The following is a 26,016-nucleotide window of genomic DNA, read 5'->3' on the forward strand; positions in this document are numbered from 1 at the left end:
TTTCATGCATGAACTGCTTGTTTCAAGTCCTGACACAATATTTAATTGGGATTAGGTCTGGATTTTTACTAGGCCATTCAAAAACTTACATTTTGATCTTTTTAGACATTTTCATGTAGACTTGATTGTGTGTTTTGGATCATTGTCTTACTGCATGACCCAGCTGCTCAGAAGGATGGCCTGACTGTAACGGTTGTCGAAGTCGTTCTCCTCCTCAGACGAGGAGGAGCATGGATCGGACCAAGACGCAGAGTGGAAAGTGGTCATTATTTAATGAAAACGAAAACAATACACGATACAAAACAACAAACGTGACAAAACCGAAAACAGTCCCGTGTGGCACGAACACTGACACGAGATACAAACACCCACAAAACACACGTGAAACCCCGGCTGCCTTAGTATGATTCTCAATCAGGGACAACGATTGACAGCTGCCTCTGATTGAGAATCATACCAGGCCGAACACAAAACCCCAACATAGAAAATCACACATAGACAGCCCACCCCAACTCACGCCCTGACCAACTAAATAAATACAAGACAAAGGAAAAACAGGTCAGGAACGTGACACTGACATTCAAAAATAGAGAAAATCAGAAAGGGGGCAAATACCATTTCATGGCACTGTGTGTGACATATATATATTTATTTTAAAAATTTAACAGAAAAATTTGATATGTATATTAATATATTAATGTCCTGCTCATTGTACAGGTGTCACAACTTTCTCATCAAGGTTGTGTTTTGTGCTATATACACACTTCGGACTCCGACATTGCTCATCCTAATATTTGTATATTTCTTGATTCCATTATTTTACTTTTAGATGTGTGTAGTGTATTGTTAGATATTACTGCACTGCTGGATCTAGGAATAAAAGCATTTCAATACCAACGCAAAAATATCTGCTAAATATGTGTATGCGACCGATAACGTTTGATTTGATTTATTATAAACTATCCCACCGTGTGTGTTTGGTTCACAGGGTGACTTCTGCTCTACACAAAATACCCGCGACTTCATGCATCTGTGGAGTGGAAAATTCCATTCGAAGTGACATGTATGTGTGTGACCAATGCACTGTGTGACCCATGCAAGGGGCGTGCACGAGTCACACACATACACAGCTATGTTCCCTTGTTTCTCTTCTCCCACGAGCCCGCACTGCACACTCACTCACACACGCTGTCGCCTTCCGAGGAATATCATCCAAAGTTTCAGAGCCATACAGTGATCATACTGGAAGAATAGATCCGCCTGACATCGCTTTGATTTGGAGCGCGAGCGCCGTAAACACTTCTGACTGAGCGAGACGCGACACATCTACCAGGCACAGGAGTCAGGGTGGGTTTATTTTTCTCTCCCCCCTCCTCTCGCTCTATTTCAAATCAATTCAAATGGCTTTATTGACATGGGGTAACATATGTTTACATTGCCAAAGCAAGTGAAACCGATAATGAACAGATGTGAAATAAACAATCAGAAATGAACAGTAGCCTAACATTACACTTACAAAAGTTCCAAAGTAACAGAGACTTTTCAAATGTCATTATGTCTATATACAGTGTTGCAATTATGTGCAACTAGTTAAAGTACAAAAGGGAAAATAAAGAAAGAAATAGGGGTTGTATTTACAGTGCTGTTTGTTCTCTCTCTCTCTCTAGCCCAGGGTTCCCCAACTGGCAGCCCAAATGTGATTTTATTTGGCCCCCATGTTTTATGAGCAAAAAAAAAACAAATACACATATATATATATAATAATAATAATCATTATTATTATCATTTTTTTTGCATTTTCATTGTTTAAAAAACGCCAGGAAATCAGCTCCAGGTGATTTTAATTTGTGTAACCTGTTCCCAAGTATTCCCACGCATAATAGAGAGACACGTGATCGTATACAAATGTCAGCAAGGTTTGAAATTATTATGTCTTAGTCAAATATTATCTCTGTTTAGGATTCTTGTGGTCAATTTGCAGTCTACAAATTATTTATAATTATGTTGTGGCCCCGACCACCCACTCAAGAAAAAATCTTCCTGCATCTGTTTGTGGGTGTGTGAGTGAGTGACAGCTACAGTTGAAGTCAGAAGTTTACATACACTTATGTTGGAGTCAATAAAACTAGTTTCTCAACCACTCCACAAATTTCTTGTGAACAAACTATAGTTTTGGCAAGTCGGTTAGGACATCTACTTTGTGCATGACACAAGTCATTTTTCCAACAATTGTTTACAGACAGATAATTTCACTTATATTTCACTGTATCACAATTCCAGTGGGTCAGAAGTTTACATACACTAAGTTGACTGTGCCTTTAAACAGCTTGGGAAATCCCCCAAAATGATGTCATGGCTTTAGAAGCTTCTGATAGGCTAATTGACATAATTTGAGTCACTTGGAGGTGTACCTGTGGATGTATTTCAAGGACTACCTTCAAACTCAGTGCCTCTTTGCTTGACATCATGGGAAAATCAAAAGAAATCAGCCAATTGTAGACCACAAGTCTGGTTCATCCTTGAGAGCAATTTCCAAACGCCTGAAGGTACCACGTTCATCTGTACAAACAATATTACGCAAGTATAAACACCATGGGACCGCGCAGCCGTCATACCGCTCAGGAAGGAGACGCGTTGTGTCTCCTAGAGATGAACGTACTTTGGTGTGAAAAGTGCAAATCAATCCCAGAACAACAGCAAAGGACCTTGTGACGATGCTGGAGGAAACAGGTACAAAAGTATCTATATCCACAGTAAAACGAGTCCTGTATCGACATAGCCTGAAAGGCCGCTCAGCAAGGAAGAGGCCACTGCTCCAAAACCGCCATAAAAAAGCTAGACTACGGTTTGCAACTTCACATGGGGACAAAGTTTGTACTTTTTGGAGAAATGTCCTCTGGTCTGATGAAACAAAAATATAACTATTTGGTCATAATTACCATCGTTATGTTTGGATGAAAAAGGGGGAGGCTTGCAAGCCGAAGAACACCATCCCAACCGTGAAGCACGGGGCTGGCAGCATCATGTTGTGGGGGTGCTTTGCTGCAGGAGGGGTTAGTGCACTTCACAAAATAGATGGCATCATGAGGGAGAATCATAAAACACGGGACGAGATGTTAAAAACTGTCCATTGTGCCAATAGATGGTATGCACTCACATGAGATTTGCCGTGATGTTGACAGAGTGGCATGGGAGGTTTATTTCTTAGACTGGGTTAAGATGTCAATTTTGGGACACATCCTCAGTAGTGTGCCTTCGAATCAGTGGGTGTTTCGGCCTTTAATTACTAAACACCCTCATCAAAGGTGGCCAGCTAAAGGGTGATCAAGCCTTAGCTTGTGTCCCATGCCCAATTAAGATTTCCCACGGGACTATGCAAGGCAGGGGCGTCCTCTTCCCTGAGCCAGCCCTACAGCTGACCGCATACCTCATATGCCCTCCTCAAGTTGGAGGGATCTGAATTGGGTTCTCAGGTGGGGGTGGGGGGGTCATGAAATTATAGCCCAGCAAGGGTCCTTCCGTTTGATCCAGATCCACTGGCTGCCTCTTTCAGCTGCTTGAGAAACTGCTCTGACGGTCTGCCGCAGAGCCTGTCCATGGATTCCAAGTTCTTTCAGCAACCTGATGGTGGAAGAAGCCACGAATCCTCTGCATCCCACTTCAACTGGCCAGACTTTTGCATTCCAGCCACGCTGAGTTGCGTCTGCTGCCAACTCTGTGTAACGCAGTTTCTTACGCTCGTAGGCCTCTTCAACAGAGTTTTCCCACGGGACTGTGAGCTCTATGATGTACACAGCCTTTCGTGAAGGGGACCAGAGTACCATGTCTGGACTAAGGTTGGTAGAAGCAATCTCAGGTGGAGAAATGAGTTGCTGGCCAATATCGACAAGCATCTTCCAGTCCCGGGCCATGCCTAGGTGTCCAGTTTCTGGCTTTGTAGGAGGATGCTTGGGCCTTTTCTGTCCCTCCCGGATGAATGTTGTTGTTTTGACGGGATTGCTTGTTTTTGGAGGTAATGAATTGGTTGCACTCCTCTTGGTCTCAAGTGCTGCAGCCAGGCTCTTGAGGACCTGATTGTGCCTCCAGGTGTAGCGGCCTTGTGAGAGGCTGGTCTTGCAACCTGTCATTATATGCCTGAGAGTCGCTGGAGCTGGGCAGAGGGGGCAGGTCGGGTCCTCGCCATACCATTGATGTAGGTTTTTTGGTGATGGAAGCACATCATAAACAGCTCTTATGATGAAGCTGATGTTGCTTGCCTCCATTTGCCAAAGCTCACTCCAGTTGATCTTTCTCCTCTCCAGGCCTTCCCACCGCGTCCATTGCCCTTGTTTAGCAAGAGAGACAGCCTTTGCACTTCTTGCAGTCTCCTCCTGTCTGCGCACCTCCTCGACCACCAGCTTCCTGCGTTCAGATGTTGTTGCCTTATGGAACGTTGGTTTGCTTGCTGCCAGGCCAAAGCCTCCTCTTCCATGCTGGATATTCCCCACAATGTCTTGGTGTCTCAGGGCTGATGTTGCTTGCTGCACAGCCTTGGATGATGTCCATTTCCGTCCAGTTTGTAGGGGAGGTGCAGCCTTGCTAATGGTCTGGTCTTTGGAGTCCTTCAATGTCATCTGAAGGTTACTTTAGAGCACTTGTACTCCTCCGTTAGACTTGTAAGTGGTAGTTCAAGGACCCCTTTGCCATAGAGGCCGATGTTACTCAGGCATCGTGGGACACCCAGCCATTTCTTCACGTATGAGGTAATGGTTCGCTCCATCTTCTCCACTGTTGTTATTGGGACCTCATAGACGGTGAGTGGCCACATTACCCGGGGGAGAAGTCCAAACTGTAGGCACCAAAGCTTGAGCTTCCCAGGCAGTAGGGTCTTGTTGATGTTCTCAAGTCCGTCGGCGATGTCCTGTCTTACTTGCTGCACTTGATCTTTATCTCGGAGGCTTTCGTTGTACCATCTACCCAGGCTCTTGACGGGTTGCTCAGACACCGTTGGTATCGGGTCATCTCCAATGCAGAACCTCACATCTTTAAGCTGTCCCTTGACTATGGAGATGCTTCGAGATTTGCTTGGCTTGATTTTCATCCGGGCCCACTTGATGTTATCCTGCAGTTTTGCAAGTAGCCGCCTGGTGCATGCTGCAGTGGTGGTCAGTGTAGTCATGTCATCCATGTATGCTCGGATAGGTGGGAGACGGAGCCCTTCCTTAGTTCTCTCACCGCCGACCACCCATCTCGATGCCCTGATGATGACTTCCATGGCCATAGTGAAGGCCAGAGGTGAAATTGTACAGCCTGCCATTATGCCCACTTCCAAGCGCTGCCATGTTGTTGTGAAGTCAGGTGTTGTAAAACACAATTGCAGGTCTTGGAAATAGGCCTTTACCAGTGTAGTGATGGGTTCTGGTACGTGGAAAAAGTTGAAGGATTCCCAGAGGAGTTCATGGGGAACTGAGCCAAAGGCATTGGCCAGGTCGAGGAAGATGACATAGAGGTCTCTCTTGTCTTTCTTAGCTGTTTGGATCTGGTGCCAAATCATACTAGTATGTTCCAGGCAACCAGAGAAACCAGGAATGCCTGCTTTCTGTACAGATGTATCAATGTACTTGTTCCTTTCCAGGTAAGTGGACAGCCTCTGTGCTATTATACTGAAAAAAGGAATGTAATGTGGATATATTGAACCAACATCTCAAGACATCAGCCAGGAAGTTAAAGCTTGGTCGCAAGTGGGTCTTCCAAATGGACGATGACCCCAAGCATACTTCCAAAGTTGTGGCAAAATGGCTTAAGGACAACGGAGTCAAGGTATTGGAGTGGCCATCACACAGCCCTGACCTCAATCCTACAGAACATTTGTGGGCAGAACTGATAAAGCGTGTGTGAGCAAGGAGGCCTACAAACCTGACTCAGTTGCACCAGCTCTGTCAGGAGGAATGGGCCAAAATTCACCCAACTTATTGTGGGAAGCTTGTGGAAGGCTGCCCGAAATGTTTGACCCAATTTAAACAATTTAAAGGCAATGCTACCAAATACGATTTGAGTGTATGTAAACTTCTGACCCGCTGGGAATGTGATGAAAGAAATAAAAGCTGAAATAAATCATTCTCTCTACTATTATTCTGACATTTCACATTCTTTAAATAAAGTGGTGATCCTAACTGACCTAAAATAGGGATTTTTTACTAGGATTAAATGTCAGGAATTGTGAAAAACTGAGTTTAAATGTATTTGGCTAAGGTGTATGTAAACTTCCGACTTCAACTGTATGTGCTCTCGCGGGTCACTGACAGTTGAGGAGGGTAAAATAAGATGTTTTTTGTTGGTAGGTCAAAAACCATTTAACATCTCTGTTGTTGGCCTTATTGGAAGACATACAACCCGTTGTTTAGGCTATCCCCAAGTAGTGCATCTGGCTACCTTGAGGTTGATTTGGCCAGTCTGTCTCTATTCTGTCTCTATTCTGTTAAGGAACAGTAAACTTATTCTATTGAACATTTTTCCACAGGCTAAAGTCTCTTCACCACATAGTCTCCATCCTATTTTTAAAGCTGAGGGTTTTGAGAGTTTGTGTAAAATTATGTTCCTTGTGTTTGGATAGCCGGCAGTGTGCGAAGCCTCATTGGACCGGAGGCCTTGCTCGAGACCGTGAGAAGTCATTATCACCACATCAACATCATCATTTTATGTGGGCTACTGTTTGTACCGACATGATCACGATTATGATGATAATTAATTTGATGTGTTGTGTCGTGGAATATTCTAATCAAGTGAGAGAGACTTTGTCATTTCTTCAAACAATCATCTTTATTTAATATCGATTAATTATTGCAATAATGAGGCTGGTCAACCCCACACCCCTGAGTGTTGGACAGAGTAACCTAACCTTTACACAAATGCAGAGAACTATATATAGCTGACACTAACAATGCTAAGCCATGGTTGGTTCAACCCCCCTCATGCAGACTAAGGAGCATCATAAGCCACTCTGGGTTCATCCTGTCGTTATCTGCACGTGGGTTGTTGTCTTAACCCCACCCTGACTTAGTTTTCCAGATGCAAGGATGATTTTGAGACAATGAGGGATTGTTCTACTCCTAAGCTATCCATAGTAAAACACATTCTTGTCTATATAATGCAGTCTTCAACTCATTTGTCAGCTCAAGCCATCTCTGGTGACCATACGCCCAGATTAGCTGCAGGGAACTAGAGCGGAGACCATAAAAACACAGCATTAGCAGGACAGAAATGTCTTCCTATTCGTTAAGTATTAATTGCTAACTATTAATATCAAACAAATCGGGTAAATACCCATTTTTTCTCTCACAGTTGCTAGTCATGACAATCGGGTATGATGATGAATGTATAATAGCGAATGCATAAACCGAAAGTTCCCGGTGGTGAGGCTGCATTGGGGGATGATGTCCATGTAGCTAGGTAGCAGTGCGCGATAGTAGCGTTTCAATTGGTAAAGTCACTCGCACAGAGACCTTAAAGTAGTTGTTTCTCTTGCTCTTCAAGGGGTGTGGCTTTTGTGGAGTGTCATGTCATTGTACTATCATTAATGTTATGATGATTGTTTTATCAAATCGATTAACTATGTTTAATTATTATGATGATTAAATTACCCATGTAACAATTAATTAAGTGGTAATCTTGGGGCACCATGGAAAAATGTTTTTAACGAGTTACCGTTTTCTGAATGAACTCTTAGATATAAATATATCTCTTACATTTCAGTCATCAATCAGTCATTAATTAATTGTATACCTTCTATCAGTCTTATTCTGAATGTCACAAAATCCTTGTATATCTGCACGAACCCTAGCATAAATGATGAATCAGTGATATACAAATTGGCTTAATTATTTATTTACTAACTAAATGATCACACAGAATTACATAAACACAAACAGTTGGTTATTGTTTACTAACACAATGCCATGAAAGGTCCCTAGTGGACTAAACCCATAGGACGGCTTGGTAGACAATGGAAAGGTGTGGGGACAGATAAAGAGCGGGAAAGACAGGATGGGACCTACTACACACAGTTGATAACTAGGCTCATTGAAATGCTAATACTTTGTAAATGAACAGCCGCTCATTCGAAAGAAATTGCAATTTATATATTTATATTTATTTTCTTGTTTTCTCTCTGTTGAAATCGCCAGTCCGTCTGCTGGAGAGTCAGTCGACAGAAAGTCTCTGGTTTGTCCAGAGACTTTTGTAGTTGTAGCTCTGTTATAATGGGTACGTCAAACGTACCAATGGTCGTTCGTTAGGGAAATGTTCTCCAGAATGGATCTTTCAGAGTACCATTCGGTCATTCGATAGGGACGTGTTCTCCAGAATGGATCATTCAGAGTACCATTCGGTCGTTGGATAGGGAAGTGTTCTCCAGAATGGATCATTCAGAGTACCATTCAGTGGTTCGATAGGGAAGTGTTCTCCAGAATGGATCTTTCAGAGTACCATTCGGTGGTTCGATAGGGAAGTGTTCTCCAGAATGGATCTTTCAGAGTACCACCCGGTCGTTCGATAGGGAAGTGTTCTCCAGAATGGATCATTTCAGAGTACCATTTGGTTCTTCGATAGGGAAGTGTTCTTCAGAATGGATCTTTCAGAGTACCATTTGCGGTTCGATAGGAAAGTGTTCTTCATAATGGATCTTTCAGAGTACCATTTGGTGGTTCGATAGGAAAGTGTTCTTCAGAATGGATCATTCAGAGTACCATTTGCGGTTCGATAGGAAAGTGTTCTTCATAATGGATCTTTCAGAGTACCATTTGTGGTTTGATAGGGAAGTGTTCTCCAGAATGGATCTTTCAGAGTACCATTTGCGGTTCGATAGGAAAGTGTTCTTCAGAATGGATCTTTCAGAGTACCATTTGCGGTTCGATAGGAAAGTGTTCTTCAGAATGGATCTTTCAGAGTACCATTTGTGGTTCGATAGGGAAGTGTTCTCCAGAATGGATCTTTCAGAGTACCATTTGTGGTTCGATAGGGAAGTGTTCTCCAGAATGGATCTTTCAGAGTACCATTTGTGGTTCGATAGGGAAGTGTTCTTCAGAATGGATCTTTCAGAGTACCATTTGTGGTTCGATAGGGAAGTGTTCTCCAGAATGGATCTTTCAGAGTACCATTTGTGGTTCGATAGGGAAGTGTTCTCCAGAATGGATCTTTCAGAGTACCATTTGTGGTTCGATAGGAAAGTGTTCTCCAGAATGGATCTTTCAGAGTACCATTTGTGGTTCGATAGGGAAGTGTTCTCCAGAATGGATCTTTCAGAGTACCATTTGTGGTTCGATAGGGAAGTGTTCTCCTCTCGTCTTCGGTCGAGTTTACTAGACTATATAACATATAATAGTCTAGTAGTAGTTTTCTTAACCATTTCATGCGTGGGCACTGCATCCTCACCTCCTCTGGTCTGTATTTAAATTGCCAACCATTTCAACATGTAGCTACAACTCCATGCTCTCTGGTCTATAGAGTAGTAGCCATTTCAAGCGTGGGGACTCCCGTCCCTGCGATTTCTTGACTAAATGTACATTTTGTCACGCGTGCTATTCAAGCACTCGGGGGGGGGGGGGGGAAGGGGCGTTCCCTCCTTTGGTTGTAATGTCTGTGCTCACTTGGGCGTGGCCACTGACTTGGTTAAGACTTCATATGAAAAACAATTCTCTCATTTAGAAGGCTAACATCACATCACATCACATCTTCTCACAAATAGTTTAATATTTAATCATATCAGTTCCACAACATTTGGATGTGAATCTGATCACTGAGAATTATACACATTCAGATATACAGTTATGTTGTTCTACTGCCCTTAGTTGCAAATCTTTAACAAATTCAACAGGATTGTTCTTTAAGTGCCCACAGACCTTTCCAACTGGTTGGAATACAGAAATATTGTTTCATTATTAAACCGTTTTATGTTCAAGTTTGGCCAAGTCTCTCTGTGTGTTCCACAGTCACACATTCCATTCTCAATACTGCAGAGTTTTTACGACCGGTCATAAAACTAATTGGAAGAAGAGAAGAGGACAATCTGGTTTCTATCATTCTTGCAAGTCATGACAGGAGCAATAGGTAACGATGCTCTGACGCAGTTGTTGATATGTTCAGAGGGTCCCTGGTTCGAGCCCAGGTTGGGGCAAGGAGAGGGACGGAAGCAATTCGCTTATATCTTGATGTGTGTGTGTGATTGGCTCTGGATGTTCGTGGAAGTCTTATATCTTGATGTGTGTGTGATAGACTCAGGATGGCTCTGGATGCTGGTGGAAGTCTTATATCTTGATGTGTGTGTGATAGACTCAGGATGGCTCTGGATGCTGGTGGAAGTCTTATATCTTGATGTGTGTGTGATAGACTCAGGATGGCTCTGGATGCTGGTGGAAGTCTTATATCTTGATGTGTGTGTGATAGACTCAGGATGGCTCTGGATGTTGGTGGACTGGTGGCAGTGGTGGTCTTCTATGTCCTGATCCTGGCCATAGGGATCTGGGCCTCCAGGAAGTCCAAGAAGGAGGAGGAGAAATGTGTGGGCAGCAAGAGTGAGGTCACCATGGTAGGAGGACGCAATATCAACATTTTGGTTGGGGTTTTCACTATGACAGGTGAGTCCTCTCTCTCTCTCTCTGTGTGTGTGTGTGTGTGTGTGTGTGTGTGTGTGTGTGTGTGTGTGTGTGTGTGTGTGTGTGTGTGTGTGTGTGTGTGTGTGTGTGTGTGTGTGTGTGTGTGTGTGTGTGTGTGTGTGTGTGTGTGTGTGTGTGTGTGTGTGTGTGTGTGTGTGTGTGTGTGTGGGTAACAGAAACAGTACTTCAGCCTGGAGATGTCGGGGAAGATGTAACAGCGTGTTAAACCTTTGAGTAAACAGTAATGCTGTGACTGATATACGTTTTCCAGGAATGTGTTGTTCATTGAGATGTGTGTGCATGTTTGTGCTCACGACTGTGTATCTGTTGTCATAGCGACGTGGATTGGAGGCGGCTACATCATGGGCACTGCAGAGGCTGTCTACTCTCCCTCTCAAGGTCTCATCTGGGCTTTGGGGCCGCTGGCTTATCTTATCACCTTCCTATTGGGTAAGAAGCACGAAGAGAGCTTATCAGCAGTCAGCTGCACTGCTAGCATTAGCATGAGCTACACACCATCCACTAACACAGGTAGTTAGTATTAGCGACACGCCGTCTACCCATACAAGTTGCAAGCATTAGTATTAACAACATGATAGCATTAGCAACACACCATCCACTAACACAGGTTGTTAGCATTAGCAACATACCATCCACTAACACAGGTTGTTAGCATTAGCAACATACCATCCACTAACACAGGTTGTTAGCATTAGCAACACACCATCCACTAAACACACTAAGGGAGTGAACCACAGGAGACTGCTGTAATGAGTGTTTCCCTAAAAGCTGTCTGGGTTTAAAGATCTTATATTGTACAGAAAGTGAATAGCTTAATCAATTGACAGTGACAGAATTAGATTACTTCCCAAGCAAAGTACATTGTGTGTCTCCTCGGCTATAGAAGGTTGTAGCACAGCCTCAATGTCAAAGAAATGAAACGATGATATCCCCATATGCAACGGCGTCACGTCTTTCCTGGGTACTTTACAGCTTGTTTCTCGCATAAAGCATCACGAACCAAATCAGATCCATTTTATTTTCTTAAAAATGTTAAGCTATGAATGTGATTTTTGCGATTTTCTTTAAAACACAAAAACCACTGGGCCTCAAGGGACCCCCTTCAAGCTAATGAACAGTCATTTTGACTGCAACATTCTAAAAGTGTAATTAATACATTTCATATATGCTATCGCTAAAATAATAATTTGTTTGTATTTATGAAGGTCTAAGGTAATATTAGAATACGATTCAAATTTTATTTCACATAACACAATAGCATTTTCATTAGTTTATGTTACTGTAGGCTATATGTAAAAACAAAACTCACAAAAAACACACAAATTCAAGTTTTCAATCAATTTCTATTTGTAGAGTGCCTTTGTTACAACTATGAAACAAAAAATGTATGTGTTGGAACCAGGTAACAGCTTCTTTTTATAACGCCAAAATAAAACAAATACCCCAAAATACACCAACCACCAAGATGCATGATCAGCAAGACGCGCAGTCAAGTGGTAAAATCATCAGTAGCCTAAACATCATTATAAGCGCCAAGTGTGCTTGATAAATAATGAATGAAAGCAATAATGAATGAAAGCAATAATGACATTATAATGAATATAAGTGTCGATATGACAGCAGTCATATTATTTATACGTCGGGTACCATGGCGAATTTGTTTCTTTGTCATCAAAGTGGAGGTATGCATGGTCGTGGACTACAGGAAAAGGAGGGCTGAACACGCCCCCATTCACATCGATGGGGCTGTAGTGGAGCGGGTCGAGAGGTTCAAGTTCCTTGGTGTTCACATCACCAACAAACTACCATGGTCCAAACACACCAAGACAGTCGTGAAGAGGGCATGACAACACTTACTACCCCTCAGGAGACTGAAAAGATTTGGTATGGGTCCCCAGATTCTCAAACATTTCTACAGCTGCACCATCGAGAACATCCTGACCGGTTGCATCAGCGCCTGGTATGGCAACTGCTTGGCATCTGACCGTAAGGCACTACAGAGGGTAATGCGTACAGCCCAGTACATCACTGGGACCAAGCTTCCTGCCATCCAGAACCTATATACTAGGCGCTGTCAGAGGAAGGCCCATGTGACAAATACAATTTGATTTGACATCTCTGGAGAGACCTGAAAATAGCTGTGCAGTGACACTCCCCATCCAACCTGACAGGGCTTGAGAAGATCTGCAGAGAAGATTGGGAGAAACTCCCCAAATTCAGGGTGGCCAAGCTTGTGTGCCAAGCATCGTACCCAAGAAGTCTTGAGGCTAAAATCGCTGCCAAAGGTGCTTCAACAAAGTACAGTGTAAAGGGTCTGAATACATTTTCTAACTCACCCATTCTCCCCCATCATATTTACTTCATTTATTTCATCTGTTGTTAGATGTGGGAAATTAGTTTCGGTGTAGTTTAGGTTCAGTTACGAGGTAATTATGGGGGTGATTATCAACCGCTCACGGCACATTCCACTGTCAGGCGAGAGCAGGCCCTACTGTCAGGAGAAGGAGTTGAGTAGGCCCTACTGTCAGGAGAAGGAGTGGAGCAGGCCGTACTGCCAGGAGAAGGAGTGGAGCAGGCCCTACTGTCAGGAGAAGGAGTGGAGCAGGCCCTACTGTCAAGAGAAGGAGTGGAGCAGGCCCTACTGTCAGGAGGAGGAGTGGAGCAGGCCCTACTGTCAGGAGGAGGAGTGGAGCAGGCCCTACTGCCAGAAGAAGGAGTGGAGCAGGCCCTACTGTCAGGAGAAGGAGTGGAGCAGGCCCTACTGTCAGGAGAAGGAGTGGAGCAGGCCCTACTGTCAGGAGAAGGAGTGGAGCAGGCCCTACTGTCAGGAGAAGGAGTTGAGCAGGCCCTACTGTCAGGAGGAGTGAAGCAGGCCCTACTGCCAGGAGAAGGAGTGGAGCAGGCCCTACTGCCAGGAGAAGGAGTGGAGCAGGCCCTACTGTCAAGAGAAGGAGTGGAGCAGGCCCTACTGTCAGGAGAAGGAGTGGAGCAGGCCCTACTGTCAGGAGAAGGAGTGGAGCAGGCCCTACTGCCAGGAGAAGGAGTTGAGTAGGCCCTACTGTCAGGAGAAGGAGTGGAGCAGGGTCTACTGTCAGGAGAAGGAGTGGAGCAGGCCCTACTGTCAGGAGAAGGAGTGGAGCAGGCCCTACTGTCAGGAAAAGGAGTGGAGCAGGCCCTACTGCCAGGAGAAGGAGTGGAGCAGGCCCTACTGCCAGGAGAAGGAGTGGAGCAGGCCCTACTGCCAGGAGAAGGAGTGGAGCAGGCCCTACTGTCAAGAGAAGGAGTGGAGCAGGCCCTACTGTCAGGAGAAGGAGTGGAGCAGGCCCTACTGTCAGGAGAAGGAGTGGAGCAGGCCCTACTGTCAGGAGAAGGAGTGGAGCAGGCCCTACTGCCAGGAGAAGGAGTGGAGTAGGCCCTACTGTCAGGAGAAGGAGTGGAGCAGGGTCTACTGTCAGGAGAAGGAGTGGAGCAGGCCCTACTGTCAGGAGAAGGAGTGGAGCAGGCCCTACTGTCAGGAAAAGGAGTGGAGCAGGCCCTACTGCCAGGAGAAGGAGTGGAGTAGGCCCTACTGTCAGGAGAAGGAGGGGCAACCGAGGGAAGACAATTCAAAAATGACATGCCCTCCTTAAACTGGTTATAACTGTTTGTGAAATTAAGATTCTAACACCGACAGTGTGTTATATAGACTTATTTAGGACAAGTCAAGGACGGAGGGGGGCATGACTTTACAAATGAGCAGTTAATGAACAGTAAATGGGTAGTTAATGGACAGTAAATGGGTAGTTAATGGACAGTAAATGGGTAGTTAATGGACAGCTAATGGACAGTTAATGGTTAAAAGGTAGGCCTATGGCATACCCTCTCATACCCCTCAATTCGAGTCCTGGTTTTAACTTAACAGCTCTTCACTGACACGTAGGCAGACTATTTAAAGAGTGCGTGGTGGGTGGAGGAATTAGCTGACAAATCTATGGATATAGCAGCCTATAGCCTAATTTCATCAGTCAAACAGGTAGGTCTTCCTCTTATTTCTTAAATAGATAGAAATAGGCTCCAACACAGCGCCCTCTTGCTGTTAGTAATGTCTAATTAAAATGAAATGAATTATGCCTACTTGAATTGATCTACTTTCAGTCCATTTCCGATTGATTGGGCCACGGCTGCTACTTCAAGTTTCAGCACCAGAATATAAATGACCCGAATCGGGCTTATTGTTCGGTCAATAACTCGATAGGCAGGAGATATACTGTTTTTATTTAAATCATTTATAGTAGTAGCAAGCTATTAAAGTTCACCTCCGGTCCTCCTCATCTTCACGCTCTCCTTCTCAAACTGAACAGAACATAGGCTATAAACCCTCCCGTTGACTGAAATTGAAAAAGCATGCCCCTCCCCTATTTTCTCCCAGGTCCCCATTCTGTACATTTATATCCATCCCTAACACAGATACACATATACACAGGTACACAGATACACAGGTACACAGGTACACAGATATACAGATATACAGGTACACAGGTACACAGGTACACAGGTACACAGATACACAGGTGCACAGATATACAGATACACAGGTACACCTGTGCTCCAGTATCCCTGCACATTGTACATATACAGTCAGATCCAAAAATATTTGGACATTGACCAAGTTATAATTTCTACCACAGCATATTGGAGTTGAAATTGAAGAATGTTTATGAGCTGAAAGTGCAGACTTTCAGCTTTAATTTGAGGGTATTTACATTCAAATCGGGTAAACTGTGTAGGAATTACAACACTTTTCATATGTGATCCCTCCCTTTTTAAGGGACCAAAAGTAATTGGACAATTGGATGCTCAGCTGTTCCATGGCCAGGTGTGTGTTAGTCCATCATTAGTTCATTTGTGGTGAGCTCATTAACACCAAAAGGCCCGGAAGACCACGGAAAACAACTGTGGTGGATGACAGAAGAATTCTTTCCCTGGTGAAGAAAAACCCCTTCACAACAGTTGTCCAGATCAGGAACACCCTTCAGGAGGTTTGGTGTACCTGTGTCAAAGTCAACAATCAAGAGAAGACTTCACCAGAGTAAATACAGAGGGTTTATCACAAGATGTAAAGCATTGGTAAGCCTCAAAAACAGGAAGACCAGATTAGAGTTTGCCAAAAACATCTAAAAAACCCTGTACAGTTCTGGAACAACATCCTATGGTGAGATGAGACCAAGATCAACTAGTACCAGAATGATGGGAAGAGAAGAGTATGGAGAAGGGAAGGTACTGCTCATGATCTGAAGCATACAACCTCATCTGTGAAGCATGGAGGAGGTAGTGTTATGGCGTGGGCATGTATGGCTGCCAATGGAACTGGGTCCCTTGTATTTATTGATGATAAATACAGCAAAAAGCAGCAGGATGAATTATGTGTTTAGGGCTATATTATCTGCTCAGATTCAGCCAAGTGCTTAAACATTTATTGGACGGCGCTTCACAGTGCAGATGGACAATGACCTGAAGCAGACTGCGAAAGCAACCCAATACTTTTTTGAGGCAAAGAAGTGGAATGTTCTGCAATGGCCAAGTCAATCACCTGACCTGAATCCAGTTGAGCATTTCACTTGCTGAAGGCAAAACGCCCAACGAACAAGCAGGAAGTGAAGACAGCTGCAGTAAAGGCCTGGCAGAGCATCACCGGGGAAGAAACACAACATCTGGTGATGTTTATGGGTTCCAGACTTCAGGCAGTCCCTTGACCGTAAAGGATTTGCAACCAAGTCTTAAAACTCACAATTTAATTTATGATTATGATTATGTTTGTCCATGTTTGTCCAATTACTTTTGAGCCCCTAAAATTGGGGGGCTATGTCTAGAAATGGTTGTTATTCCTACACGGTTCATACAATCGTTTTGACAAAACTCTTAAATTAAAGATGAAAGTCTACACTTAAAGCACATCTTGTTTCCTTTCAATTCCGTTGTGGCGTCGTACAGAGACAGAATAATGCAAATAGAGTCACTGTCCAAATACTTATGGACCTGACTGTAGTACTGGAACTGACCCTGTATATAGCTTCTTATGTTCTCGTGTTCTTCTTATTTTGTGTTTTTGTTCTACCGTATGTTATATTTGCTACTACATTAATATTGAATACTTCATTGTTGGGTTTGGAGCTTGCAAGAAAGGCATTTCACTGTACTCGTGCATGTGACATTAAAACTTAAAACTACTGTAGCTTTTATTAGCGTTAGACTAACCCAGGCAGCTAGCATTAGCAACATACCACCCACTAACACAGGTATTAGCCTCAGCAGCACTAGCTGGCAGGAGGAAAGAAGCTCATTAATCAAATCAAAGTTTATTTGTCACGTGTGCCGAATACAACAGGTGTAGACCTTACAGTGAAATGCTTACTTACAGGCTCTAACCAACAGTGCAAAAAAGGTGTTAGGTGAACAATAGGTAAGTAAAGAAATAAAACAACAGACACCAGTTAGTCAGGCTGATTGAGGTAGTATGTACATGTAGATATGGTTAAAGTGACTATGCATATATGATGAACAGAGAGTAGCAGTAGCGTAAAAGAGGGGTTGGCGGGTGGTGGGTGGCGGGACACAATGCAGATAGCCCGGTTAGCCAATGTGCGGGGGCACTGGTAGGTCGGGCCAATTGAGGTAGTATGTACATGAATGTATAGTTAAAGTGACTATGCATATATGATAAACAGAGAGTAGCAGCAGCGTAAAAGAGGGGTTGTGGGGGGCACACAATGCAAATAGTCTGGGTAACCATTTGATTACCTGTTCAGGAGTCTTATGGCTTGGGGGTAAAAACTGTTAAGAAGCCTTTTTGTCCTAGACTTGGCACTCCGGTACCGCTTGCCATGTGTCAGTAGAGAGAGCAGTCTGTGACTGGGGTGGCTGGGGTCTTTGACAATTTTTAGGGCCTTCCTTCCTTTTAGGTCCTTGATGGCAGGCAGCTTAGTGATGTACTGGGCTGTACGCACTACCCTCTGTAGTGCCTTGCGGTCGGAGGCCGAGCAATTGCTGTACCAGGCAGTGATGGAACCAGTCAGGATGCTCTCGATGTTGCAGCTGTAGAACCTTTTGAGGATCTGAGGACCCATGTCAAATCTTTTTAGTTTCCTGAGGGGGAATAGGCTTTGTCGTGCCCTCTTCACGACTGTCTTGGTGTGTTTAGACCATTCTAGTTTGTTGGTGATGTGGACACCAAGGAACTTGAAGCTCTCAACCTGCTCCACTACAGCCCCGTCGATGAGAATGGGGGCGTGCTCGGTCCTCCTTTTCCTGTAGTCCACAATCATCTCCTTAGTCTTGGTTACGTTGAGGGATAGGTTGTTATTCTGGCACCACCCAGCCAGGTCTCTGACCTCCTCCCTATAGGCTATCTTGTTGTTGTCGGTGATCAGGCCTACCACTGTTGTGTTGTCTGCAAACTTAATGATGGTGTTGGAGTCATGCCTGGCCATGCAGTTGTGGGTGAACAGGGAGTACAGGAGGGGACTGAGCACCCACCCCTGGGGGGCTCCAGTGTTGAGGATCAGCGTGGCAGATGTGTTTCTACCTACCCTCACCACCTGGGGGCGGCCCGTCAGGAAGTCCTGGATCCAGTTGCAGAGGGAGGTGTTTAGTCCCAGGGTCCTTAGCTTAGTGATGAGCTTTAAGGGTACTATGGTGTTGAACGCTGAGCTGTAGTTAATGAATAGCATTCTCACATAGGTGTTCCTTTTGTCCAGGTGGGAAAGGGAAGTCTGGAGTGCAATAGAGATTGCATCATCTGTGGATCTGTTTGGGCGGTATGCAAATTGGAGTGGGTCTAGGGTTTCTGGGATAATGGTGTTGATGTGAGCCATTACCAGCCTTTCAAAGCACTTCATGGCTACGGACATGAGAGCTACGGGTCTGTAGTCATTTAGGCAGGTTGCCTTCGTGTTCTTGGGCACAGGGCACATGGTCGTCTGCTTGAAACATGTTGGTATTACAGACTCAATCAGGGACATGTTGAAAATGTGAGTTAGCGATGTACACACATCCATCTTATTACTTAGGCTTACTTGATGATGATGCTGACTTGATGGTCTCCTGAGGGAAATGTTATTTGGCATCACGTATACACAGAAGGGTGTGGGATTTCATTACTGTGTCTTTTATCAGTTTTCTGTTTCTGTGTCCAACAGCGGGGCTATTTTTTGCTAAGCCAATGAGATCACAGCGCTACGTGACGATGATGGACCCGTTTCAGCGTCGCTATGGAAACTCGATCACCACGGCGTTGCTGCTTCCCGCACTGATTAGTGACGTGCTCTGGGTGGCCTGCATCCTTGCTGCCCTGGGTCAGTAACCCCTGACCTCTGACCCTAACCCTCAAAACTAATGGTTGGCTATTGATTAACTCTGCATCGAAACAATGTATTTGAAATGTGTTTGTGTGTGTGCTTGCGTGTGTTGCAGGAGGGACGATGAGTGTGATTCTGGGCTTGTCCTCGTACTATTCCATTGCTCTGTCTGCAGCAGTAGCCATCACCTACACACTGATGGGAGGGCTCTACTCTGTGGCCTACACAGACGTCATCCAACTCTTCTTCATGTTCATCGCTCTGGTGAGAGAAACAGAGAGGTTTTTCCACTTCTCAGTCAAAGCACAGCGTAGATTAGATGTATGAATTACATCAGTTCTGGGTTATATTAGGTTGATTCTGCACTATAACGTAAAGCCCAGTGTAAAGTGCAATATGAATAGTGTGGTTTTGTTTTTCAGTGGCTCTGCGTTCCCTTTCTGGTTCTCAACCCAGCATCCTCGGAGGTCACACTCGCAGCCTTTTTCAACCAATCACAGCAGGCGCCCTTGATGGGCGAACTGAAGTTGGAACATGCTGGGAAATGGATAGATGAGCTGCTTTTATTGGTTAGATTTTTGTAGTATTTGTGTGTGTGTGTGTGTGTGTGTGTGTGTGTGTGTGTGTGTGTGTGTGTGTGTGTGTGTGTGTGTGTGTGTGTGTGTGTGTGTGTGTGTGTGTGTGTGTGTGTGTGTGTGTGTGTGTGTGTGTGTGTGTATCAGATTGCTTGCTGATTCAGTGTGGAGGGAAAAACCAGTAGATGAGGACTTTAGGTAGAGTTTAGGGTTAAGTAGTTAGGGTAAGTGTAGGGTTTGTTTTGGTAGAAATTGGTTGTTAGGATTAAACTGAAATGGTTTAGTTCTAATCTTTCACACCACCATTTTGTCTGGAACCTCCACTAGGGGGTGCTCATGAGTAAAAGAGGGTCCTGAAAGATGGCCTCAAATGTGCACAGGAGCAAAATAAATTGTTTCATGATATATTATGTATGTTATGAACCATACATTTTAAATTTGAGTCCGAACATGAGATAAAAAATGTACAACCAAAGTCCTGGACTGTCTTTAACATGTCAACTATCGACGACACAGAGGGTTGTTGGCACCTTAACTGGGGAGGACAGGCTCGTGGTCATGGCTGGATTAGAATAAGTGGAATGGGATCAAATACATCAAACACATGGTTTCTATATGTTTGATACCATTTCATTCACTCCGTTCCAGCCATTATTAGGAGCCACCCTCCCCTCACCAGCCTCCTGAAGGTAGACAACAAAGTCTTCGAAAAGTCACCATCATATAGAGTATCTCTACAGTACATCGTATCTCTACACTACACCATATATCTACAGTACATCATATCTCTACACTACATTGTATCTCTACACTACACCATATATCTACAGTACATCATATCTCTACACTACATTGTATCTCTACACTACACCATATATCTACAGTACATCATATCTCTACACTACATTGTATCTCTACAGTACATCGTATCTCTACACTACATTGTATCTCTACAGTACATCGTATCTCTACACTACATTGTATCTCTACACTACACCATATATCTACAGTACATCATATCTCTACACTACATTGTATCTCTACAGTACATCGTATCTCTACACTACATTGTATCTCTACAGTACATCGTATCTCTACACTACATTGTATCTCTACACTACACCATATATCTACAGTACATCATATCTCTACACTACATTGTATCTCTACACTACATCATATCTCTACACTACATCGTATCTCTACACTACATCATATCTCTACACTACACCATATATCTACACTACATCATATCTCTACACTACATCATATCTCTACACTACACCATATATCTACACTACATCATATCTCTATACTACATCATATATCTACAGTACACCATATTTCTACACTACATCGTATTTCTGCAGTGCATCATATCTCTACACTACACCATATATCTATACTACATCGTATCTCTACAGTACATAATACCTCTACACTACATCATATCTCTACACTACATCGTATCTCTACACTACACCATATATCTACACTACATCTCTACACTACATCATATTTCTACAGTACATCGTATTTCTGCAGTGCATCATATATCTACAGTACATCATATATTTCTACAGTACGATGCATCACATGGCTGCTTTAAGACTAACGGCCTCTATTTGTGGAGTGTGTATGTATGTGGATGTGTGTGTGTGTGTGTGTTGTGTGTGCGTCTCTGTGTGTTGCAGGCATTGGGAGGCCTGTCCTACCAGGCTCTGTATCAGCGTATCCTCTCTGCAGCATCGTCCACTCAGGCTCAGGTCACCTGCTTCGCTGCAGCCGGAATAGTCGTCATCATGGGAGTACCCTCGGTCATCATAGGAGCAGTGGCAGCCTCCACAGGTGCCCAGACAGACAGTCAGTCAGCCAGTCAACCAGCCAGTCGGTCGGTCAGTCAACTAGGCAGTCAACCAGGCAGTCGGTCAGTTGATCAATCAGCAAGTCAGTCAACCAGCCAGTCAACCAGTCAGTCCGTCATTCAGTCAACCAGCAAGTTGGTCGGTCAGTCAGTCAGTCAGTCAGTCGGTCAGTCGGTCGGTTGGTCAGTCGGTCAGCCAGCTAGTCAACCAGTCAGTTCGTCAGTCAATCAGTCAATATGTCAGTCCTTCAGTCAGTCAACCAGTCAGTTCGTCAGTCAATCAGTCAATATGTCAGTCCTTCAGTCAGTCAGTCTGTCAGTTACCCAGTCAGCTATCCAACCAGTCAGTCAGTCCTCCCTGCCATCCCATTTTCAGACTGGAACCCTCTCTTTACCCCTTCCTCTCTCTCCCTTCTCTTCCCCTACAGACTGGAACCTATCTTTACCCCTTCCTCTGTCTCCCTTCTCTTCCCCTACAGACTGGAACCTCTCTTTACCCCTTCCTCTCTCTCCCTTCTCTTCCCCTACAGACTGGAACCTCTCTTTACCCCTTCCTCTCTCTCCCTTCTCTACCCCTACAGACTGGAACCAGACGGCGTACGGCCTACCCTCTCCGTTTGCCCGTGGGGAGGCAGGCAAGGTGCTGCCTCTGGCCCTGCACTACCTCACCCCTCCCTGGGTGTCTGTGGTGGGCATCGGGGCCGTGGCTGCAGCTGTCATGTCCTCCATGGACTCTGTCCTCCTCTCCTCTGCATCCATGTTCACTCACAACATCTACAAGGGCACTCTCAAGGCACAGGTGTGTGTGTGTGTGTGTGTGTGTGTGTGTGTGTGTGTGTGTGTGTGTGTGTGTGTGTGTGTGTGTGTGTGTGTGTGTGTGTGTGTGTGTGTGTGTGTGTGTGTGTGTGTGTGTGTGTGTGTGTGTGTGTGTGTGTGTACACAGTTTTCTATTAACTGAAAGTATGAATAATTTACTTCTGAAAATTGCTGTTATGTCATTCAAGAAAAGTATACACGTTACAGTGTATTCAGAAACTATTCAGACCCCTTGACTTTTTCCACATTTTGTTACGTTACAGCCTTATTCTAAAATGGATTAAATCGGTTTTTCCCTTCATCAATCTACGATAAATGATATGATCTATGATAAAGCAAAAACAGAAATATCACATTTACATAAGTAATCAGACCCTTTTCCCAGTACTTAGTTGAAGCAACTTTGGCAGCGATTACAGCCTTGAGTCTTCTTGGGTATGACGCTACAAGCTTGTATTTGGGGGACACACCTGTATTTGGGGAGTTTCTTCCATTCTTCTCTGCAGATCCTCTCAAGTTCTGTCAGGTTGGATGTGGAGCGTTACTGCACAGCTATTTTCAGGTCTCTCCAGATGTTCGATCGGTTTCAAGTCCGGGCTCTGGCTGGGCCATTCAAGCACATTCAGACACTTGTCCCGAAGCCACTCCTGCATTGTCTTGGCTGTGTGCTTAGGGTCGTTGTCCTGTTGGAAGGTGAACTTTTGCCCCAGTCGGATGTCCTGAGTGCTCTGGAGCAGGTTTTCATCAAGGATCTCTCTGTACTTAGCTCCGTTCATCTTTCCCTCAATCCTGACTAGTTTCCCGGTTTTTGCCGCTGAAAAACATACCCACAGCACAATGCTGCCACCACCATGCTTCACCGTAGGGATGGTGCCAGGTTTTCTCCAGACATGACGCTTGGCATTCAGGCCAAAGAGTTCAATCTTGGTTTCATCAGAGCAGATAATCTTGCTTCGTATGGTCTGAGAGCCCTTTAGGTGCCTTTTGGCAAACTCCAAGTGGGCTGTCATGTGCTTTTTACTGAGGATTGGCTTCCGTCTGGTCACTCTACCATAAAGGCCTGATTGGTGGAGTGCTGCAGAGATGGTTGTCCTTCTGGAAGGTTCTCCCATCTCCACAGGAAGAGTCTTGATAGTTCCAAGCTAGTTCCAAACGTCTTCCGTTTAAGAATTATGAGGCCACTGTGTTCTTGGGCTGCTTCAATGTTGCAAAAATGTTTTGGTACCCTTCCCCAGATCTGTGCCTTTGACACAATCCTGTCTCTGAGCTCTAAGGACAATTTCCTTCAACCTCATGACTTGGTTTTTGCTCTAACATGCACTGTCAACTGTAGGACCTTATATAGACAGGTGTGTGCCCTTCCAAATCAAATCCAATCAAATTAATTTACCAGAAGTGGACTCCAATCAAGTTGTAGAACATCTCAAGGATGATCAATGGAAACAGGATGCACCTGAGCTCAATTTTGAGTCTCATAGCAAAGGGTCTGAAAATGTATGTAAATAAGGGATTTTTGCATGTGACTCCCCCCCACCATCTATCTCTCTCTCTCTCTCTCTCAGGCGTCGGACAGGGAGTGTGTGTGGGTGATCCGTGTCAGTGTGTTGCTGGTGGGTCTGGCTGGTACAGGTCTGGCGTTTGCTGAGGACAGTGTGTTTGCCTTCTGGCTGATGAGTGGAGACCTCATCTACTGCGTGGTCTTCCCCCAGCTGATCTGTGTTCTTCACTGCCGCTGTGCTAATGGCTACGGTGCTACCGCTGGTTACCTTGTGGCAGTCACTCTGAGGCTGCTGAGTGGAGAGCCTCTTCTCCGGCTTCCAACGGCCCTCCTGTTCCCTGGTTGGAGGGAGGAGGGAGGAGTCATCCGCCAGTACTTCCCCTTCAGGACTCTGGTGATGTTGGTGTCTCTGGTGTGTATCCCCCTAGCCTCCAGCCTGGCCACCCTGGCCTTCAGCCACCGCCTGCTGCCCCACTCCTGGGACCTGCTGGCCGCACTGGGGGAGGAGGAGAGGGTAAAGGAGGGTGACGATGGGAAACCTGCTGTCACCGAAAAGCTCCTGGCCATCTCCAGCACCAGGTGCTAGGAACAGAGGGAGGGAGGGGTACGGTGGGGGTCAAGCAGCACCTTCTCCCCCCTAAGGATAGGCAGGGGTGTTTGTGTGTTTTTTCACTGTCTAATCATGGCATGGGGTTGTTTAGTGACAGACATGTATCTAAAAGAAATCTATCGCTTGATAGTTTCATTTTAGAGACAAATAACCATGTTGTTATAGCAAAATGCTATATATCCTCCTCACTCTCAGAGAAAGAAGTAGTACTGCTAGGTTTTACACAGTAAAAGTAATAAATAATAAAAACAATTATAAAGAACTGTATAAATTATACAATTGTTACATCAATATTACATTTTTAAAGTTATTAAATACAGTAATATGAGATCTGTCTGTAAAACATTTACTTTTTGACATTTTTGTTTATTAACAGATGCTCTTATGCAGAGCGACTTACAGTTAGTGCATTCATCTTAAGCTAGCTAGGCGAGACAACCACATATCACTGTCAAATATACAGGATACGAACATTCCATTCCAGCTAAACAATGGTTATATAGTGTGTCTGAGAATTCAAATATTTTACACACTTGAAGTTACCCATGATGAGCAATCTTTTCTCATGAAAAAGCACACGTGAAAAATTGGTGGATATAGCATTTTGGAATTAAACTCTTCAATAACACTGCTTAAGGAGGGAGAAGTAATTGCTTGGAGGGGCTAACGAGTACTGAATAACTGCTCTATTATTGTGACTGTCTAAGCGATCATTGAGTATTTGGTATAGGGTCAAGGGTCAAAGTTAGCTTTAATCTCTGGAAAGGTTTTCAGTTGTATGTTTTCCTGCATCTTCATTGTGTAATCTCTCTCTGCCATGTATGTATAGGCTACTTTGTCTTGCTTCAGAGTAGCCTATAGCCAGAATCACACCATAGAAACGTGGAGGCAATTATTTTTTATAAAGACTTCCTCATTATGCTTTCTCCTGTACTATTGGTTTTCTTTCAACTTCATTGTCTAGCAGCCAAAGGCATTATCATATTATCACCCCGTGATAGTGTATTTGTTGCGTCTTTAAATCCCCTCTCCTTTTACATTTCTAACGGATATTTCCATCTCTGTCCATGTCACCGCTCACATGTGCAGTGGGCATTTTAGAATGATGTTTTGCCGCAAATTGCATTTCAGAACATTTACAAGTAGGCCTAGCGCGTGCGTACATTGCCGCGCCTAAAATTTGAGGAAATAATAGTTTACCATCATTTTAAGCTAAACATTCCTATCTGTTCTAACAGCCTTATTAGTTGATACAGTGTATACCTCCACTACACTACTTTGATATGTATCAGTGGGGATTAAGAAGTGAGTATACACAATGCCCACTGAAACATAAGTGGGTATTTGGCGTATACCTGCGTATACCCTCCACTACACCACTGATTGAAGGTAATGTCGTGTCTTTACTATCATTAAATGAAGACTTCGTTTTTATCAAAGATTCTCTGTAATTAGTATTACGCGATTAAACTGATTAATCATGTAACTGTAATTAACTAGGAAGTCGGGGCACCAAGGAAAATATTCAGATTACAAAGTTAGAATTTTCCTAATATAACCTTTCAGATATTTTCATATCTGATCCATAGTCTTCAGATTAATTAATTATTTACTTTACCTCACGTCAGTCTCATTCCAAACATCGTAAATTGTTGGTTATCTATACGAACC

At 44.2% G+C, this 26,016-nt stretch overlaps 1 protein-coding gene across 1 annotated transcript; it reads left to right on the forward strand.

Annotated features, from left to right (window-relative positions):
* Positions 1-1,165: 1,165 nt before the first annotated feature.
* On the forward strand, positions 1,166-25,271 carry LOC139548244 (high affinity choline transporter 1-like). The gene is made up of 9 exons (XM_071357788.1): positions 1,166-1,347; positions 10,420-10,610; positions 10,965-11,078; positions 18,824-18,979; positions 19,098-19,246; positions 19,405-19,551; positions 21,252-21,405; positions 22,003-22,220; positions 23,800-25,271. The coding sequence occupies exons 2-9, from the start codon at positions 10,427-10,429 to the stop codon at positions 24,319-24,321; spliced, it is 1,644 nt and encodes a 547-aa protein (XP_071213889.1). The 5' UTR covers positions 1,166-1,347; positions 10,420-10,426; the 3' UTR covers positions 24,322-25,271.
* Positions 25,272-26,016: the final 745 nt, after the last annotated feature.

Source organism: Salvelinus alpinus, chromosome 21 (assembly GCF_045679555.1).
Source record: "Salvelinus alpinus chromosome 21, SLU_Salpinus.1, whole genome shotgun sequence".
Lineage (NCBI taxonomy): Eukaryota > Metazoa > Chordata > Actinopteri > Salmoniformes > Salmonidae > Salvelinus > Salvelinus alpinus.

Excerpts from the sequence above, each read along its gene's own strand:
- LOC139548244 (XM_071357788.1), top strand. The coding sequence starts at position 10,427 with ATGGCTCTGGATGTTGGTGGACTGGTGGCAGTGGTGGTCTTCTATGTC. Across the intron at positions 11,079-18,823 it reads TCTTATCACCTTCCTATTGG|CGGGGCTATTTTTTGCTAAG; the intron begins GTAAGAAGCACG and ends TGTGTCCAACAG. Across the intron at positions 18,980-19,097 it reads CTGCATCCTTGCTGCCCTGG|GAGGGACGATGAGTGTGATT; the intron begins GTCAGTAACCCC and ends CGTGTGTTGCAG.